The sequence below is a fragment of the Archocentrus centrarchus genome, chromosome 23 (assembly GCF_007364275.1).
Source record: "Archocentrus centrarchus isolate MPI-CPG fArcCen1 chromosome 23, fArcCen1, whole genome shotgun sequence".
NCBI lineage: Eukaryota > Metazoa > Chordata > Actinopteri > Cichliformes > Cichlidae > Archocentrus > Archocentrus centrarchus.
This window is the reverse complement of record NC_044368.1, coordinates 24,090,046-24,111,296: the sequence shown is the minus strand read 5'-3', so window position 1 is coordinate 24,111,296 and position 21,251 is coordinate 24,090,046. Positions and strand designations below refer to the sequence as shown.

At 41.5% G+C, this 21,251-nt stretch overlaps 1 protein-coding gene across 3 annotated transcripts in view; it reads left to right on the top strand.

Moving 5' to 3' along the window:
* The window catches only part of LOC115773249 (pleckstrin homology domain-containing family A member 5-like), a 242,653-nt gene extending 226,719 nt beyond the window's left edge, over positions 1-15,934 (top strand). For all 3 annotated transcript variants that reach the window (XM_030719832.1, XM_030719831.1, XM_030719830.1), the window contains 7 exons: positions 2,278-2,399; positions 5,553-5,744; positions 5,894-6,049; positions 6,901-7,020; positions 10,170-10,315; positions 10,889-11,043; positions 13,030-15,934. In XM_030719832.1, the coding sequence (XP_030575692.1) occupies positions 2,278-2,399; positions 5,553-5,744; positions 5,894-6,049; positions 6,901-7,020; positions 10,170-10,315; positions 10,889-11,043; positions 13,030-13,064 (926 nt within the window). In that variant the 3' untranslated portion in view covers positions 13,065-15,934. The remainder of the gene's footprint in view (positions 1-2,277; positions 2,400-5,552; positions 5,745-5,893; positions 6,050-6,900; positions 7,021-10,169; positions 10,316-10,888; positions 11,044-13,029) is intronic.
* Positions 15,935-21,251: the final 5,317 nt, after the last annotated feature.

Genomic DNA, 21,251 nt, shown 5'->3' with positions numbered 1-21,251 from the left:
ATAAAAAATTATGTTAAAAATGACAATTAACAATACTGTTAATTTAGGGCAGCTGTGACACAAACCTCACACTGGGTGGTGGTCTAATACATTTGTGAAGCACTGTATTGAAACAAAGTTTCATGTTTATCTCAGATCAGTCCATAATGAAAACCACAGAGAGCACAAAAGCCTCTGTGTGTCTTTACTCAGCACTGCACCAACACACCAATTCAGTTCAGTTCAATTCAATTTTAGTTATATAGCTCCAAATCACAACAAACAGTTGCCTCAAGGCACTTTTTATTGTAGGTAAAGACCCTACAACAATACAGAGAAAACCCAACAGTCATAACGACCTCCTATGAGCAGCACTTGGTGACAGTGGGAAGGAAAAACTCCCTTTAACAGGAAGAAACCTCCATCAGAACCAGAGAGACGGGACAAAAGACCATCACACCATCACACCATCACACCAACACACAGCACACAACACACAGCACACCAACACACCAGCACACAGCACACAGCTCACCAACACACAGCACACCAACACACAGCACACCAACACACAGCACACAACACACAGCACACCAACACACCGCTCACCAACACACAGCACACCACACACAGCACACCAACACACCGCTCACCAACACACAGCACACAACACACAGCACACCAACGCACAGCACACCAACACACAGCTCACCAACACACAGCACACCAACACACAGCTCACCAACACACCGCTCACCAACACACAGCGCACCAACACACCAGCACACAGCACACCAACACACAGCACACCAACACACAGCTCACCAACACACAGCGCACCAACACACAGCTCACCAACACACCGCTCACCAACACACAGCGCACCAACACACCAGCACACAGCACACCAACACACAGCACACCAACACACAGCTCACCAACACACAGCGCACCAACACACTGCACACCAACACACAGCTCACCAATACACAGCACACCAACACACTGCACACCAACACACAGCTCACCAATACACAGCGCACCAACACACCGCTCACCAACACACAGCGCACCAACACACCAGCACACAGCACACCAACACACAGCGCACCAACACACAGCGCACCAACACACAGCACACCAACACACAGCGCACCAACACACAGCTCACCAACACACAGCTCACCAACACACAGCGCACCAACACACAGCACACCAACACACAGCACACCAACACACAGCTCACCAACACACAGCGCACCAACACACAGCACACCAACACACAGCTCACCAACACACAGCACACCAACACACAGCTCACAACACACAGCGCACCAACACACAGCTCACCAACACACAGCACACCAACACACAGCTCACCAACACACAGCGCACCAACACACAGCTCACCAACACACAGCTCACCAACACACAGCACACCAACACACAGCTCACCAACACACAGCGCACCAACACACAGCGCACCAACACACCGCTCACCAACACACCAACACACAGCACACCAACACACAGCTCACCAACACACAGCTCACCAACACACCAACACACAGCACACCAACACACAGCTCACCAACACACAGCGCACCAACACACAGCTCACCAACACACAGCGCACCCAACACACCAGCACACAGCACACCAACACACAGCACACAACACACAGCACACCAACACACAGCACACAACACACATCACACCGACACACAGCACACAACACACATCACAACCGACACACAGCACACCAGCACACCGCACACCAACACACAGCACACCAATGCACCATCACACCATCATACCAACACACCGCTCACCAACACACACCACTTTCATGCAGTTTCTTTCTTTACATCTCTGCACTAAGGGCTCTGTTATACAGCATATTGGTACATCTGTCAAAATACAGCTATGAATATTAAAGATGCATCTGAACTGTGTTATATTGATTAAGTAAAGACAGTATGTCATTTAGGTATCACTGAATATAAAAACTGTTTATTGCCCACAGTTGGTGTGAGTATGCCCTTTCCTTTGACTTCCTTCCCTCAGTAGCTGTGCTGGTTTGAGCTGGTCTGAGCTGCCTGCATGACTCTCCATAAATGAGTGCATTGTTGGGAAATGATGGAATATTTCTCTCACATCTGTGCTTTTTATGATTGTGGCCTCACATAAATTGCCTCACTTAATAGATCTAGTCTAAATATTCTTTATCGCAATAAGATTGACTTCAGTGTTTGCAAATGTGTAAGTGACAGCATTTTCCTACTGTCTCTCCAACAGTGTCCCCATACCCAGTGGGTGTCGTCCCTCCCAGAACCAAATCCCCAATGAGCCCTCCCGAGTCCTCCACCATTGCCTCCTATGTTACCCTGAGAAAGATCAAGAAACCTGAATCCAGATCTGTAAGTTTCTCCTTTGTCCAGAGACACAAACGTATAATAAATTTGCTGCACAGATTTATTATACGTTTGTGGGAAGTCATGTCTTATATGCTCATTCAGAGCATATAAAAGGAAATGAGCTGGTTTTACAGTACTAATATTGCTGACCAATCTTAGACTACAAGAACATTGAACCATAGATTCTTACAGTGTTTTATTCAGGCCAGGCTCTCTCTCTCTATATATATATATACATATATATATACATATATATATATATATATATATATATATATATATATATATATATATATATATATATATATATATATATATATATATATATATATATATATATATTACAATTGTCTTTCCATCTGGGTGGAAGAAATGTTTGAAATAGGTGAGGACTGAAGGAGCATATTTGGAGGATATTTGTTGCTGATAAGAGTTTTGACATTGGTGAATCTTCAGGTCCGAGTGGGACTTCTTTAAAGCTTCCCTGAAAAGCGTGGCCACGTCTGCTGGGTCCATGTTGGTCTGAGCATACTGTCATAAACTGCAGCTAACGCAGGTTCACAGACAGGCAGATGGAAACAAAAAAGCAAAGGTCATTGTCAGAGTCCAGGAGAACAGTGCATGAAAAGGAGAGGCAAACAGAATCGACAATACTTCATAACCCTGCAGGGATCACACTGATAACACACACTGAACACAGAATTAGGGGAAGACAGCACAATTTACACACAAAAGGGGAAAAGAACACAAGAAGGTAACGAGATGCAGGTAAAGATCATCAAATTAATTAAATAAACTGGAACTAAAAACTAAAGGCTCAGCAGGAATAAACAAACTGAGAGTTGAACAGAGAAAACCTTAAATAAGGAATTCAAAGCCCAAAAAATGTAAATGCATAATAAACGTGGAGTGGGTGGAGACAAGTATCAGGGTGATATCTGATGGAAGGATAGCTGCTGCAAGAGTGAAAGGAAAGGTTTAACGATGGTAGTGAGACCTGCTGTGATGGATGGTTTGGAGACAGAGGCTCTAACACAAAGGCAGGAGGCCGAGCTGAAGATGATGAGATGTTCTCTGGGAGTGAGCAGCATGGACAGGATTAGAGATGAGTCCATCAGAGGGACAGCTCAGGGCTGGGGAGTTTGGAGACAAAGTCAGAGAGATGATGCTGAGATGGTTTGGACATCAACCAGAAATTCTGGTTGAAATTCTGTCTCTGTCCATTAAAATGAAATTGCCTCTAATTTTTGAGATCATTCATTCAGAGGATCAAGTCAATATTTCCCCAACAAAGGATTTGGACCAACAATGTTAAAGATGGAGCTGCCAGGCAGGAGAAAAAGAGGAAGACCACAGAGAAGATCCATGGCTGTAGTAAACGAGGGCATACAGAGGACTGATGTGACAGCAGAGCATGCTGGGACAGGGTGAGATGGAGGCAGATGATCCGCTGCAGTGACCCCTAAAAGGAGCAGCCAGAAGTTAGATGATGTGATAATAGTGGTGCAACAAAGTCATCTTTTCAACCATTTTCCTTCTTAGGATAAAGTAAATAAAGATAGATATTGAAACATTATCATTAATGTGAATTCTTTTGATTCGACTGGATTTTGTGACAGCCTATCAATGATAACTTCCACCTGCTGCGTTTGCTGAGCTGCAGAAAGATTTGGGACATCCAGAGACTGATATCTTAAACAGCAGGTCTCATGTTACCAGTGTTAATTTTGACAGCAAATTTTGATTTAGTTTTAGTCATAATTTAGTCATTTGAATAGTTTTAGTTTTAGTCCATGAAATTATCCTAAGAATATAGAATATAGAATATAGTATAGACTAAATCTGCAGTCGATTTAGTCGACTAAAATATAAAGGGTGTAAAATGTTAATGCTTTTTCTTCAGTTCCCTTGAATTAGTTATTATACACACTTACACAAAATTAAACATTTATTAAAAGTTATGGAATATTATTAATAATTTTAACATTAGTGTTTCACCTGCTTCCCACACACCTGATCATTAACACCACCTTACTGAGATAATCCAAGCGTTTTACAGCAGGACGCTCTGAAAGGTACAGGGCAGTGTTCAGGACTAAGATTATAAAGGCTAATCCACCGCGGTGTGGAGATTTTCTCTAAACACAAACTGGGAAAAACACTTTACCCTGCATGACCTTAAAATGCTGACCTTTGCAGTGGAGATCTGGGTGACTGGTTTGCAGATGTTGGTTAAGATTTGTCGTGTTTTTACCCGAGATAGTCGCCCCACATGGCTTACACATCGTTTTGTTTGTCACAACGTCAAAGGACAAATGTGTCCATACATCGGCTCTTCTCTTTCTCCCTGCTGACATTGTTTACATAACTTAGTTCTATCTGAAGTAACGACCAATCACAGACTAGTTTGGTCTTCCCGGGTTTAGATCAAATTTGTGCAACTGTGCGTTTGATTGGATGTTTTCCTAACTTCTCTGCCTTTCACAAAATTAAATCAGTTCTGATTGGATTTCGTCCCCATCAAGCATTTTCGTCGCGTTTTCATTCGTTGACCAAATTGTCAATTAATTTAGTCATCGTTTTTAGCATTTTAGGTAGTTTTAATTTAGTTGTCGTCTCGTTATCATCATGAAAAAAAGGTTTGTTGACAAAAACTATGACGAAAATATTTTGTCAACGAAATATTTTGCATGTTATTGTAAATTTCTGATTTTGAACTATTTCCAGTCAAATGCTACATTTTTTATTGAGTCCTCATTTCTTCCACTAATTTGTAGTGGAACTATTATCACACCATAAGAATGTATTTTTTAAGCAAATACCAGTTAAGGAAAAAACAAGCAGGATGGCAGATTGTATTGTATAAGCTTTAATATATTATTTAAAATATTTACATCAGTTACATCAACCAGTCATAGATATAGTATAGTTCTTACAGAATGAATTGTGTATTAAAACACCTTTTCCATTATTAGAGCTGAAGTCTCCTTGAGAAATTGTGAATAAATTTAAACCTCTGTAAGGCAGTGGATAAATTTCAGGATATGCTACCAAATGAATTTTAGATTTTTTGTTAAAATGTTGTATACCCTCTACAAAAAGCTACAGAGTCAGAGTTTGAGGAAAAGCTGTACCACAAAGTCTTGTCCTGTGCAGGATCGTCCCAGAAGTGCTGTGGATCAGATAGGCTTTGGCGAGAGGGAGGTGGGCAGAACGAGGATGAGTGTGGAGGAACAGCTGGAGCGAATACGAAGGAATCAGGAGGCCTCGTCGCTCCGTGAGAAGAAGAGGGAAACCCCATCCCGGTCACCCTCCTTTAGCAGAGACAATCCATTTCATATCCTGCAGGTGATGTGTGTGTGTCTCTCTTTCTCTCTCTCTCTCACACACACACACACACACACACACGTTAGCTGAGGTGTGTCCTGTGGTGTTTCAGCCACACTGAAGATATTTTCAGTGTGTTAATTCAAATGTTGATGTGCACCCGTGTGCAGAGTCGGGTCCCGGCAGAGGGCGGGGCCTGTGCAGACACTGTGGAGCTGGAGGCTGCTCTACAGCAGCTGAAGGTGGCTTACAAGGAGCAGAGCAGGAGCATGGTGGCCATTGAGGCTGCAGGAACTTGCACAGAGAGAACGCCGACTGCATCAAAGGTTCAAAATTTCTTTTCATTTCTTACATCACACTCATGGGCAAAGATGCAAGGATTAGAGGGAGTGAAGGTAGATGAGTACAAATGCCTGCATCTAACCACCGAAAGCAACAGACAGTGCACGAGAGAGAGGCAGAGAAGGTGGAGTGTGTGGACACAAGTATCAGGTGTAATCTGTGACAGAAGGATAGCAGCAAGAGTCAAAGGGAAGGTTTACAAGACAGTAGTGAGACCTGACAGAAAGAGAGGAGCTGGAGCTGGAGGTGGCAAAGGTGAAGATGTTAAGCTTTTTGTTGGGAGTGACCAAGTTTAGAAATGAGTCTGTCAGACGGACAGCTCAGGCTGTGCAGTTTGGAGACAGAGAGGCGAGGTTGAGATGGTTTAGATACGCACACAGCAGACGAACAATGTCAAAGATGGAGCTGTCAGGCAGGAGGAACAGAGGAAGACCACAGAGAATATTCATGGATGTAGTAAATGTGGGCATACAAAGGATTGATGTGACAGCAGAGGATCTGAGAGACAGGGTGAGATGGAGGCAGATGATCTGCTGTGGCGACCCTTAAACGGAGCAGCCAGAAGAAGAAGAGGAAGAAGAAGCAGTCAGAGGCAAAGTCAGTGAGCTGTGTGCCACTGCTGGGTTAGAGTAAGAATATTATACATTTTCATCCAAAACAAACTTTAAGCAAAAACACCTACATATTATTTATTTGCACTGACCTTCATTAAATGCAAATGTAGATTACAGATTCAGTTTTAAGTCTTGTTCTTTGCTGTCATGTTTCCATTGTTAAAGCTATTGTTAAAACATCCTTTTTTGCTGTACTGACACAGTTCTGCTTCAATCTGCAGGAGGTCCACAGAGAAGAGAAGGTGAAAAATGGCAAATGTGAGGAAGTCAATCAGGACAGAGACATGAACCTGGAGAGTGTGAAGGAGCCACAGGCTGAGATCAGCAGGACAGATAATGAGGTACTTTTTTTATTTCCCTGGACGGCTGAGCTCAAATGACTTGACAAGTCTTTAGTGAATAACAGTGAAAAGCCGGTTTGCATAAGGGGGGGGGGGGGGGGCATTGTCACACATGCACTGCAGTACTGAGCTTTTCTAAACATCACCTGACAGGTGAATATGCAAACATCCCACACAGTCAGATTAAATATGATTAGATATTAGCAGGCCTACCCAGGTAGCTGCCTCACCACAACCATAGCACTGGTTGAATAGTAAAAGTTAATGTATAAAAACAGCCTAATGTCTGACTGTAAATGGGAAATCGGGTAACTGGGATCTAACATATATGACCTTGAAATAGGTAATACTATTACTATAAGTAACTATACTATAAGTGTGGAAATACTATGTGACAGCTAGAAGTCATGCATTCAAAATTTAACACCAGTCAGAAGGTCATATGAGTGAGTGAGTGTGTCCAAATCTTTGACTGGTGCTGTACATGAAACACAATCCAAACAGGATCAAAAGTTACAGAACTGGAACGGGCCAATAAAAATCAAAGATCGTACCTGATTTAAATGCAGTTCATATACAGTCCCAGTCCAATGTTTGGACACACCTTCTACTTCAGTCTTTTTTTATATTAAAAAAAACCATAGTTTAGATGACTTTAGTATTAATCTACAATGCAGACACATACTAAAGTCATCTAAACTATGATATATACCATATACATATGGAATTATTTAGTAAACAAAAAAGTGTTAAACAAACAGAATATGTTTTATATTTTAGATTCTTCAAAGTTGGCACTTCATACTTAGATGACAACTTTGCACATGTCTGCATTTTGTCAAGAGTTCATTTCTTGAATTTCTCGCCCTCTTAATGTGTTTGAGACCATCAGCTGTGCTGTGCAGAGGCGGTGCTGGTACACAGTGAGTAGCCCTATTTGAGTAATGTTCTGATCCACATTATGGCAAGAACGACTCAACTAAGTAAAGAAAAACAACAGTCCATCCTTACTTTAAGAAATGAAGGTCAGTCAATCTGAAACATTTCAAGAACTTTGAAAGTCTCCTCAAGTGAGGTCTCAAAGACCATCAAAGGTTATGATGAAACTGGCTCTCATCAGGACTGCCCCAGGAAAGGAAGACCAAGAGTTCCCTCTGTAACAGGATCAGATCATCAGAGTTACCAGCCTCAGAAACCACAGAGCACCCACATAAAAGCTTCACAGAGTTCAAGTAGCATACACATCTCAACATCAACTGTTCAGAGAAGACTGAGTTAATCTGGACTTTATGGTTGAATTGCTTCAACTTCAAGCCACTTCTAAGGATGAACAGCAAGAGGAAGAGGGGCCGAGGAACCCAAGGAATGGACATCAGACCAGTGGAAATCTGTCCTTTGGACTGAGGAGTCCAGATCTGAGATTTTTGGTTCCAAACACCATCATGTCTCTGTAAGACACAGAAAGGTGAGTGGATGGTTCCTACATGTGTAGTTCCCACCGTGAAGCATGGAGGAGGAAGTGTGATGGTGTGGGTGTGCTTTGCTGGTGACACTGTTGGTGATTTATTCCAAATCCGTGGCACACTTAACCAGCATGGCTACCACAGCATCCTGCAGCAACATGCCATCCAATCTGTTTGTGCTCAGTGGGACCATCATTGGTTTTTCAAGAGGACAGTGACCCCAAACACACCTCCAGGCTCTGTAAGGGCTAACTGACCAAGAAAGAGGGTGATGGAGTGCTGTGTCAGATGACCTGGCCTCCACAATCAGCTGATCTAAACCCAGCTGAGACAGTTTGGGACGAGTTGGACCGCAGAGTGAAGGCCAAGCAGCCAACAAGTGCTCAGCACCTCTGGGAACTCCTTCAAGACTGTTGGAGAACCATTTCATGAAGCTGATGGAGAAAATTCCGAGAGTGTGCAAAGCTGTGACCAAAGCAGGAGGTGCCGACTTTGGAGAATCTAAAACATATTTTAAATTGTTGAACACTTTTAAGTTCACTACATGATTCCTTATGTGTTCTTTCACAGTCTGGATGACTTCAGTATTAATTTATGATGTAGGGAAAAAAATTGAATGAGAAGGTGTGTCCAGACTTTTGACTGGTACTGTAAATGTAAATCCTCTTAGGCTTGAGGCCATTTTTAGTATGGCTGACATTTTTAGTTTGCTCCATGTACGTCCTGTTCTGTTGCTTTGTATTTTTGTGTCTGTGTTTGTGCTGGATCTCCTCGCAATCATTCTCAAAATCATGATCTTTCAACTTTAATTTTCATTTTGGCAAGTAGACAAAATCTCGGGGAGTTCCAGCTTGTGAGGTGACATAAAGCTCCATGTTGCACACACTCCACATTCAGAACATGACGTCTGAAAGACATGACAGTAAAACTACATTAACTCACTGCTGGAAACAAAAAGTGATGCACTGACTTCAGACTTGGAAACTGTCTTCAACAACTTACCTGGTCTCCACCCAGCTCTTATCATCTGTGCTGATTCTTCACATCAGATTCAGATAAGCTTGAAACAGAAGTTGATGTTTCCTGTCTGTGCAAATTGGAGCTCTACAGTAGAAGTTAGTACAACAAAAGAGAAAATAACTGTTAGCATTCAGAAGGCTAACAGTCAGCTCAGGAACAAATGAGAGGCTTTGAAGACACTTGAAAAATGCGTTGAAGAACCTAAACTGCTACAGGAGATGCTGCAGGTGAGAATCAGAGGAATTCTACCACATGGTTAAAGTGAGTCTGTAATGACAGCCGTGTGTGCCACACAGCACTGATCAGCCTGTGTGTCTCTGAGTGTAATCTGGGACAATATCAGAGGATTTGTGGGAAGGAAGCCATGTTGGCTTTAGGGGCTTTATCTCCTGGATACAACCAGGAGTGCTAGCTGGGTTTGGCATGCCATTGTACAACCGTGCAGAGGAAGAGAATTCATTCATTCATGATTGACTGTTTTTATAGTAATGATCTTAATGGTGACAAGATGGCTTAAAATCAAATATTAATGACATAAAAATGACCCTTCAACAAGCTTGTGCTTCATGGCAGTACACTTGGTATCACAGTTCTTGTGGCTGTTGTGTGAAAGCAAACTAACCAACCTTGATGACTCTGCATTGTCTAATGAAATGTGTGTTTCAGCTGTGTGAGAGCCAGAGGGTGGTGATACTGGACCTGGGCATGGAGCCTCAGCATGTGGAGATTGTGAACTTGCAGCCCTTTGAGGATGATGAAAGCAGAGAGCAAGATCTGACCAGCTCACCTACAAACACCACCACTGAGAACAGGTGCTTGTGTGTTAATATCTGCTTTAAAGGTAGAAGAAACTAACATTCGTGTCCACAAATGCTGTACAAAGTGCAGTATAACTATGACTCTTAATAAACTGCTTAATAAATAACTTCCACTATCAAAACCTATACGCAACTGCTCAGCAACAAACAAAAGAAAAAACAGATGAACTTTAAAAAGACACGGTGTAGCAGCAATACTAGAGCTTCATTTTACCTGAGCTGAACTTTGTGTACTTGGTGTTCTTTGCAGGTAATGAGGGGGTTCATTTTGGGTTTCCTGTGGCGAGTAGGAGTATTTATAGAAAGCAAGATCAGGAACAAACACACATGCAGTGTGGAACATTTAAACAGTTCACACAAATCTATTTCACTTTTCTCAGTGGCAGATTTAGGGATGGGACCAACCAGAATGATGGAGACAAAATAGGTTAAAGCAACTATATGTAGCTATTTGTTCTCTGCTGTCATTTCAGAGAAAGAAAAAAAAATGTTCTAAAACTGCTGACCCACAATCTAGTGTTCATCATTGAAACTGCACATCAGGTTTGACTGTTCTGCTTCTGCCAGCTGTAGCTTCCAGACTCCTGAGCCCGAGACTCCCAGCCCAGAGCCCAAGGATGAAGAGATGGATGTGACACAACAGTCCACCAGAGAGAAGAACCTGGAGTCATACAACCAGCTGACAACAGACAACAAGAAACACAACAACAATATGTTGGCATGTAAGTCAAAACTCTTTCAAAACTATCTGCTGTCAAATATTCAATTCAGTTTTCCTCTGCTGAGGGGAGGGAGAGACAGGACAAAAGACACACTGTGGAAGAGAGACAGAGATTAATAATAACTAATGATTAATGGCTCAGGCATCCCCCCATGATGAACTGATGCTTGGTATCACCCAGTCAGCACTGTAAATAGTAGTGATACCAGCAGATTCTCCAGCACTGCTAAAACAAGAAAAAGAAATAAATTGCAAAGATGAACATATGAAAGTTAACTACATTTGCTCTCTACAAATAGAACTAATGTTTCACTAATTTACAGCTAAATATAGGTACGACTACTCCAGAACTGTCATAATTTATGTTTATAAGAGAAGTTTATGTCAAAACTTCATAGCTTTGTGGCTGCAGCTGTGGCTATCACAGTTTTAGAGAGCAATATGAGAAAAACCAGGAAAATTAATACAAAAATTCAGCAGCTGTGGACATTTTACCTGTAACACAGTAACACAGCAGAGAAAATGCAGTTTATTTATACTATTGCAATGTCTTAATAAATACTACATTTGACCAAATTCAAGTTTGTTGAACTTTGGACACATTCAATTCATTTATATAGAGCCAAATCACAATAACAGTTACCTCAAGGTGCTTTATATTATACAATAATACAGAGAAACAGAGAAATGTGAAGTTTAATATCATAGTAAAACACGCTGTTTCAGAGAGATGAGCGCATTAATTTAACTGGCTAACCTTGAATTTATAAGTAATTTTAAGCTTAGCCCTTTTTCTGTGCTGTAGCACATACTCGAACCAAAGTAGCAGGTGAGCTCAGAGGCACACTGTTAACATTGGGCTGCCACATGTCTCATAGTTCAGAAAGCCAGAGTGCACTCTGGTGGATAGATAATAAAAGTACACAGGAAGCAAGATGAGACGCCGAGTGCTTCCTGGTCTCAGCTCTGTGAGGAGGAAATCAGCTGGACTAAGAACTTAACACAAACAGAAATAGTAGAAACTGGTTCACCTGTACCCCAGTAACAGTTACTGGTGTTAGGGTGAGTCTAAATTGCCCACAGGTGTGAATGGTTGTCTGTGTTAGCCCTGCAACAGGCTGGTGACCTGTACAGGTGTACCCTACCTCTCGCCTTATGTCAGCTGGGATAGACTCCAGATGCCCCGAAACCTTGAACAGGATAAGCAGAAGTGGATCGATGGACGGACGGACGGGTGGATGGATGGATGGATTGATGGACGGACAGACGGATGGATGGATGGATGGATGGATGGATGGATGGAAGGAAGGACGGACGGACGGATGGATGGATGGACGGACGGATGGACAGACAGATGCAAGGACGGACGGATGGATTGATGGACGGACAGACGGACGGATGGACAGATGGATGATGGATGGATGGAAGGACGGACGGACGGATGGATGGATGGATCCGCTGTAGCAATAACTTTAACAAAAGGCATCCTGACAGAATAATTAAATATAGAATTTTAATAAGAGCAAAAAACTGTTGTGACTGCAGCACAGATCAAGGGTTCCAGAAGGATCTGGAGGGAGCAGGTGAAGGGTTATTGTGACTGGTGCCTCATGGGAAACCTGAGAGAGCAAAGGTTACTGTTCAGTAAATGTACACAGACTGTCTTTGTGGCTGTGCCTGTGTGCACCACCACAGTCAAGGGCAGACGTTCAGCATTGATTCAACAGTTTAAGGATGACAGCCACAGAGTCCGTCATTTTCAGATTTCCCTCAAGTTCATGAATATATATAAAATCCAGTCCTGTTCCCTTCAAAGTGAACAGAGCTCAGAGTGGTTCTTGACTTGTGCTAACATTTTAGAAGGATTTTCTTCTCATTCTTAATAACATTAACAAACCTCCATAGATGGTTAAAGTATAAGAAAGGAAGGAAGTTTTTTAAAAACAGCACTAATCTAAATGTCATCCTCTTCTTTTCCTCCTTGCAGCACAGACATTCACTTTGGTGGGGAGTGATACGTGAGAATGCCACTTCAACATCCCCACTGGCATCCCATAGAGCTCAGATGTAGCCAGCCAGCACAGAGCATGCTCCATGGCTTCCTGCATTTACGATGAAATATGTTGACACTACTGTTATATGCCTACGCAGAGACTTAGAGGATGACGAGTTTGCAGACTGACCGACACCGAGACAACCAGCCATCACATCCAGAGAGGCAGATGTTCTGGATCTTTAGCGCTTGTTAGATCTGCCCATACTTATATGTTCTTAGGCAAAACAAAGTATGTCCCCAAACATTTCTGCATACACCAGGACTGTAAAATGGTTTGGAGTAAAATGATATGCTTCAACTGAAAAATATTTGAACGAGCCCAGAAACTACAATAAATTCTTCTTCAGAGTTCTTAACAGCAAGCACTCAGAGGCCGTTATTGTTTCCACAAATGTTGGTAAACTGTGTAAAATATTAAAAACAGAATGCAAGTTCAACTTAAAAATATCACTTATTACATGTTTAAATTAATATATTTAATTGTTTTTAAAATTACATGTGATACCAGCAACATGTTTCAGAAAGTTGGAACATGGGGGACGAGTTATTGTAAGAATGTTTCGATGGTCTCAGGATCAGAGAGGCTCAGTCTGTATCAGAGTCAGACACATGGTAAACAATGTCTGAGCACGACAAATGTGTTTCATCATTAACATCATTAAAGGACTGAAAAGATCCTCTGAGGGAATCATGTTTACAGCATGGCTCCACGTGGCACTGCTGCCTGCCTGCAGTTCAGACCGTAAACCTACTGAAAACATCTACAGCAGTGAAATGAAAACTCAACAATGTGGAGCAGCTAAAGCCCACAGGAACACCATCAGCTCTGGAGAGCAGAGCCATCACTCCCCTAAGTCTCCAGAAGCTTATCGAGTGTTAAGAGGAGTGAACTTGTCCCAGTTTTTCTAAACATGTTTCAGGCATCGAATTCAATATATTCTCCAAAAAATCTAGTTTCTCTGTTTTAAAATGAAATATGAGCTTTAAATGATCAGTGTTTTAATTCCATTTTGCACAGTGTCCCAACTTTTTTGGGAATGATGTAAACAGGGAGCAGTAAACTGGACTAGGTGACCAAACCATGCATCAGTGTGGCCTAACAGCTTAATAGGAAACAGGGGGAGCCCCTCGTTTTCTGTTTTAATAAAAAGGAAAAGTTGCTGTCTTGTAGGGCTTTTCCACAGAGAACGAAGCCCCTGCTCTTGGGTAGGTTTGGTTTCACCTGGAAAAGGGTTTAGACCTCACAGGGTTAACGGACACACCTACAGAAGGAACCACGAGATGGATCGTGTCCAAGATAGTCACTGCAGAACCATCATCTTATAACACATGGCTCCTTTCTGACCTCAGTACAGCCAATCTTAGCAGGAAGTGGTTGTGAATGGCAGCTCTTCAGAAGATGATCCCTCTAATCTAGAGTGATGCAGTGTAAGGCAGACAGTCTGCCTTACACTGCATCTCAAAATCAGACAAGCTTCTGATTTTGAGTTAGAAAACTGAACTGTTTCTTTGGCAGGCTGGCTGAGCTCAGGCTACATGATACTGTTGCACTGGTCACTGTGTCAGATTAGCCAATCACAGAGACAGGAAACTGCCTGTTCACGGTCACCTGTGTTTGGGAGTGAGGGTGAAAATGAAGGAGATCCTTCCAGGTTACTGATGTTCAAACCTTCGCCCATGTTTGAGCCTGTTTAGCTTTGCAGTAGCTGAATATAAACTCAGATTATTCACCTTCATTTGTTAAATGATACTTGGATATTTATCTGATGAGGGTGAATAACATGAAACATTCAGGAAACCTCATCTATTGACTGTATTGCCTTTGATTTTTCACCGCTGTGACCGAATGTCGATGGTTTTTCTCCAAAATGCCATGAAAGAATATTTGTGTGTATTTCTGGGCAGAACATGAAACTAAACCATTGTACAGTCTTAAAGTTTTATGTGTGACTTGTTTTGGACCTAATGTAGCCCCATAAACCTGTGTTGCCAAATACATATAAATACACATTAATATACAGATCTTTTGCTACCTTACTATGTACTAAAGTCATCCTAACATAATAATTATTCAATAATTAATATGGGATGTTAGCTGTTCCTGTGTTGCTAGCGGTGAGTGTACAGCTGTAAATACGAGCACCTGAAGTGTGAGCGCAGACGGGCGAAGCACCAACATACACATGCAGTGCTTTACTTTAACCCTCAGTGGCTGCTGATCCATGCTGATTGTAACCTGCTCCCATCAGGATTCTGAGTTTCTTCTGTTTCCAACTTTTACACCTGCTACATAACAGATTGTCCTTCATTTTAATATACGTATATAAATGATATAATATATGAACATAAAGCTGATTTTTTTACTTCAACAAGGTGCCACTTCATACTGCTGCTTTTCCTCTTTTTGACAAAGTATCTTACTTGTGGTTATTTATATGGAGCAGATGGTTCCTGATGTCCCCTCAGAGCCACACACAGTGTGTGAATGAGTTGAGTTTGCGGTCTGCTTTCTGTTTGTGCGTCTTTTTGATTTTCCTCGCTTTGGTTTACATTAGTTAGAAAATGCACATTAAAAGGATCCTTAGTTTGAATCTGTCCTAAGTGGTGAAAAATCAGAGAATAGCACATGTACAAAGCAATAAGCAGGTCTTTGAAGCCCCAGGTCATTAAAATAAAATTAAGAGATGTATAAACTGTAAAAAAAAATAAAAAAAAATAAACCAAAACAAAAACCAGACAAAATAGCATAATTTATGTATACACTGAAAAGAAGAGTGACTATTATAACTATAAGAAGGTATTCTTAATATTAGAGTCAATATGCAAAAAGTTCATATCCCATCTGTTTTATATCATGTGAAATAAATGTTGATGTTCTTAAAACATGCTTGTTTGAACTTGTTTTTCACAGCCGAGTCTTTGAGCTTTCTTTTGGTGCGTGGATCTTTAAACATTCATGACATCTATGCAGCTAGAGTATTGACAGGGACTAGAAAGAGAAAGAGAATGTTGGCTTCTCTTCATTGGCTCCCTGTTAAATCTATCTGTTATATCAGCCCAACAGAGCACTTCGCTCTCAGACTGCTGGCTTACTTGTGGTTCCTCGGATACTTAAGAGTAGAATGGGAGGCAGAGCCTTCAGCTTTCAAGCCCCTTTTCTGTGGAACCAGCTCCCAGCTTGGATTCAGGAGACAGACACCCTCTCTATTTTTAAGATTAGGCTTAAAACTTTCCTTTATGATCAAGCTTATAGTTAGGGCTGGATCAGGTGATCCTGAACCCTCCCTTAGTTATGCTGCTATAGGCCTAGGCTGCTGGGGGGTTCCCATGATGCACTTTCTTTTTATTCACCTTATTTACTCTGTTTATACTTCTCTCTGTATTTAATCATTAGTTATTAACAAGGGTGTAGGAATGAATTTACTACTGGGGGGGACACATATTGGAAACCTGACAGATCCGTAAATCAGTGGCGGTCCTAGCCTGTTTGGCGCCCTGGGCGAGCATCCCTGCCAGTGCCCCCCCCCCCCCCCCCCCCCCCCCCCCCCCATAGTGATCGCCGCAGCAGCGCCAGTAGTAATAGACCTGCGGCATTGGTGATTTATGACCGACAGGTGGGTGACAGGTGGGGGTCAAAGGTCATGCGCGTACATGAGCGTCCTCGTGCGCGTGCGTGTGATCGTGCGTGATCGAATGATTTATGATCGGCAGCTGTATGTGTGTGAGTGGAGGAGAGTCAGGAAAAAAGGGCAATCCCATCCACACTGTTTGTGAAAGATGTTTAAATAAACTCTTTCTTTAACAGGTGATTTGAGCATCAAAGACTGTAATTCTCCACAGGCAATTAAACCATCTGTTTGTAACTAAAAGACAATGCACACTTTAGCTGACTGGCATAAAAACAGACCAACACCTGTTGAAACCTTGCTGAAATCATGGTTCCCACACTCTCTCTCCCACTCACACACATTACAAGATGACTTCATCAAAAGGACAAACCCATCCACACTGTTTGTGAAGATGATTAAATAAACTGTTTCTTTAACAGGGTGTAATTCTCCACACATGCAATTGTACAATCTGTTTTTAAACTAAAAGACAATGCACACTTTAGCTGACTGGCATAAAAACAGATCCACTACCTGATGAAATCGTTCCGGATCCGTGCTTTATTTCCACACGCAAATAATTACAGCAACGTTTTTACTTAAAACGCAAAAATAAATTAAAAAATACGGATATCACTACACTTCCCATCAGGCAATGTGGCGCTTTTTTTACAACGTCACAACCAGCGACAACGACCGGTCTTGTTTACAGCTGGGGGGTTGCTGCTTTCACGTTTTTCCGAGCTTAAAAAAAAAGAAAAGTTATGTGGTTATTTTTTAATTTGATTTAACAATCAGGATATAATGATAACATACACAGGGCAGGACGCAGTACTTTTCCAGAGCGAACAGGTGGTGGTTAAAAAAAGGACTGAGGGGAGGGTTTCAAACAAACAAATAGGACACACACTCAGTCATAAAAAAGGGTTTATAAAGCAAGCATGGCGAAGACCTCATTGTGAAGACGAACGCTGCGCCCTTTTCCGCGTTTTTCCACAGACTCCGGAGCAAACGCTACTCTCTCTGTCTTTTTAAATGGATTCAGGTAAGCATATTTTACACAAAATTGTGCGAAGCAAGCTGTATTCTGTATATCATCTCATTTCTTTAAAAAAAATAATAATAATAATGTGTGATGGTAGAATAGGTAATGACTCTAAAGCACCGCTCTTGGTCCTGCTGTTCCATTAATGATGCTGAGCTATAGAGGAATGGATGCTTTGACTGGAAAATAGGCTTTATCCCTCTGAAAGTGGCTCTTTTGATGACAGTTAGGCGCATTCATGCTGCACTTCCTTCTGAATGCAGGACGTTTGTCCTATTTTAATTCACAAACCCATGTAGGCCTATATCTCAGATAGATCTGTGCTATGAAAGGGTATAAATAATGAAGGCTGCAGTCTTTATAAGTTAAAAAAGACCCACAGCACTGTTACGTAACAGTGGAATGAGTTATGAGGATAACAAATTAGCCAGAGTAGGCTTGAGTACAGTAACATTCAGGAGTAATCAGCTGCACTACTCTAACACAAAATTGGATTTGTGCTCATATTTGTCCTCTAAATGTAACCTCAGCTTTTTTCGCATCTATAAATGTCCTCTTGTTTCCCTTGGCAACTTCACCTCTTCTGAACATCGCAGCTTCTTGGTTACTGGCAAGGTCCCTCTTGCTTGTATCTTGGTTTAAGACTTGCAAAAATTCCTCATGTATCTTACAGGACAATCCTTATTCTCTGAACACGAGTCTCTCTCTGTCTCTTGCTCCTTATTGAGTGTTTCTAACACAGAAACTTTCAAAATTGTATCCAGTCTGATGGTGACATGCTAAACTGACATTGTTTATCTTGTTTAGTCCAAATCTTTGAATGCATGCTATCCACCTCATAGATCTATGTTTAAATCACAATACAGTTGTGGTCAAAAGTTTGTACAAACTCATCATGGGCATGGATCTCATGTTTTTTTTTTATTATTTCTTTGAACTGTTCCTTTTCCAGGATGGAATTATTGGACTCAAATTTAAAGATACACCCCACTAATGGTATAATGTCCCTTAGCAAGTTGCACCTCAGCCAGATGCTTTTTGGTATCCATCAACCAGCCTCTGACATAGTTATTTCACTACTGTTCTTGGCAGAATTAGTAGAGTTAATTTACATTGGTTGGTTTCCTGGCATGGCACCAGTTTTTAAGCGTAGGCCACAAATTTTCAAGGATTTGGAAAGGAAATTCCAGCAGCTTAATGTTGGTCTGCTAGCTAATATACAGAAGCTTTTATTCTGGATGCGTGATGAGGTTGATTCGCTACCTAGTTGGGTACACTTGGAAAAGAGTATGTCTCCGTTTTCTTTACCCTCACTTCTATGCTCTCAACTTCCATTGCCGCTTTTAAATCTAGCTGGCTGCCCAGTAGTGTTAACCTCCCTGAAGATTTGGAATCAGTTTAGAAAGCAATTTGGACTTTCAGGCCCTTCCGCTTTGACATCTATTTATCGAAATTGTTTTTTTGAACCATCCAGAGCCGACCCGGTATTTCGAATGTGGCATGAGAATGGGTTAAAATCTGTTAAAGACTTGTATATTAATGGAATATTTTGTACATTTGAACAGCTTTCCACTGCCTATAATCTCCCAAATAATCATCTTTTCCGATTTTTCCAGGTCAGGGACTTTGTTAAAAAATTCATTGGGATCATTGTCCTGTTGTAACACTCAGTTGTATCATTACATACAACCATCATTGTGTATTACATGAATGATGGCTACATAACTAACTATTTTTCTTTTTTTTTGTGTGTTTTTCCAGACGTTAAAACTTCAACTGTTACAACTTCACAACCATCACAGATGCTGTCCGTTCGTCCTCCTCCTCCTCCTGATTCCTCATCTTCTTTTTCACTTTCACCATCTAATCAATTACCTGAAGAGCAACTGACGAAGCACGGCGTCGCGGCTGTTAAGATCGCCACACTACGCCTTCTGTGTAAGGCCGTGCAGAACTATCATGAAGGGATATGCCACGGATGTCGAGTCAAACACCCTAGCTATGATCAGCACAGTTGTAAGCAGGATATTCCTGATTTCTTTTACGCGCCCCATTACGACTAAGTGATGAAAATATTCAGGACAGATCGACTCATTCCTGCCATTCGACTCTTTTTGTGGTCAAACAGTCTGGACGACGCACGTAAGGATTTCACACAGATTGTGGACGCTCAGGCGTCTGAATTGATGCATGCATTAAACATCACAAATGCAACAGACAGTTTGTATCGTGAACTGAGGGATGAGTATTTCTTTGAGAACTTACCAACAGACCTTCTCATGGTGGAAAACTATTGGCTAGGCAAACACAGGATGTGTATGTAATACATTCTCTGTATTTTTGGTTTATGGGGTTGAAATAAAAATCAATGTTAAAAACTGTACAGGCTGCTCATTTTTAACTCTGCATTCCTCACGGAAAACACAGTGCAATATATGTTTAAACATCTTTTCATTCATAAAACACCACATACTATGCCCCAAACAAAAACAAACTATGGTTAAACCAATAGCTGTGTTTTTTCCTATCTAAGGTGGGGAAAAAAGAGTTTTTACAGCATTCTTGTGTTCTATTTGTTATCACATCTGCATTTTGTTAAAAAACACTAACTGACTAATTTTCAGGTACAAAGAGGTCGGCACTCAGTGGCGGTCCTAGCCTGTTTGGCGCCCTGGGCGAGCATCCCCGCCGCCCCCCCCCCCCCCCCCCCCCCACACACACACACAATAGCGATCGCCGCACTACTACACTTGGGGGGGTAATGAGCGACTGCTGTGTGGTGTATGTAGCTTTCTGCCATGGTCTGACAGACAGGCTTTAACAGAAGGTCCCCCCACCATCACAGGCACACTCAGAATTTCTTTTAAATTTTTATTTGAAAAAACATGGAAGAAACTGAAATATTACACAGCTTCTGCTTACCTTCATCTTTGCTTGTTTCTCCTCTTCTTCTTTTCTCTTTTTCCTAAACTGTGCACCTGATGGCTTTGACCTTTTCCTTTCCATCTGCCACAATTCGCCACCACCACCGCCCATCCCCAGGGTTGTCAGATCTGACTGACAGTTGCCAGCCCAACACAACAAAACCTCCACTGAAACTCATGTTAATAGCACCAGGTGTGATATATATTTAAATATACAAGCTTTGGGTAACTTGTTAAAATTTTGGCTGCTTTTCACCATATTTGGTAGGTTTTTAGGAAGTTTTTATTGTAAAATTATATATCTATATAATTTTATAATTATATAGAAATATCTATATAATATTCCACCCCAATGTGTTCACAAGCTGCCCAATCTGGCAACACTGCGCCATCCACCAACATTTGTCCAAACTGTCTAGATTCGTATTTGTGTTATTTTTTTTATCAGGATTCGGGTTCACACAAATACTGTGATTTAATGACCATATTTACAGTATTATAAATGAAATTGGCTTTGTGTTCTATCAGTTGTGTGCATCTAATTTTATTAGACGCACAGATTCATTCTGTGGAACA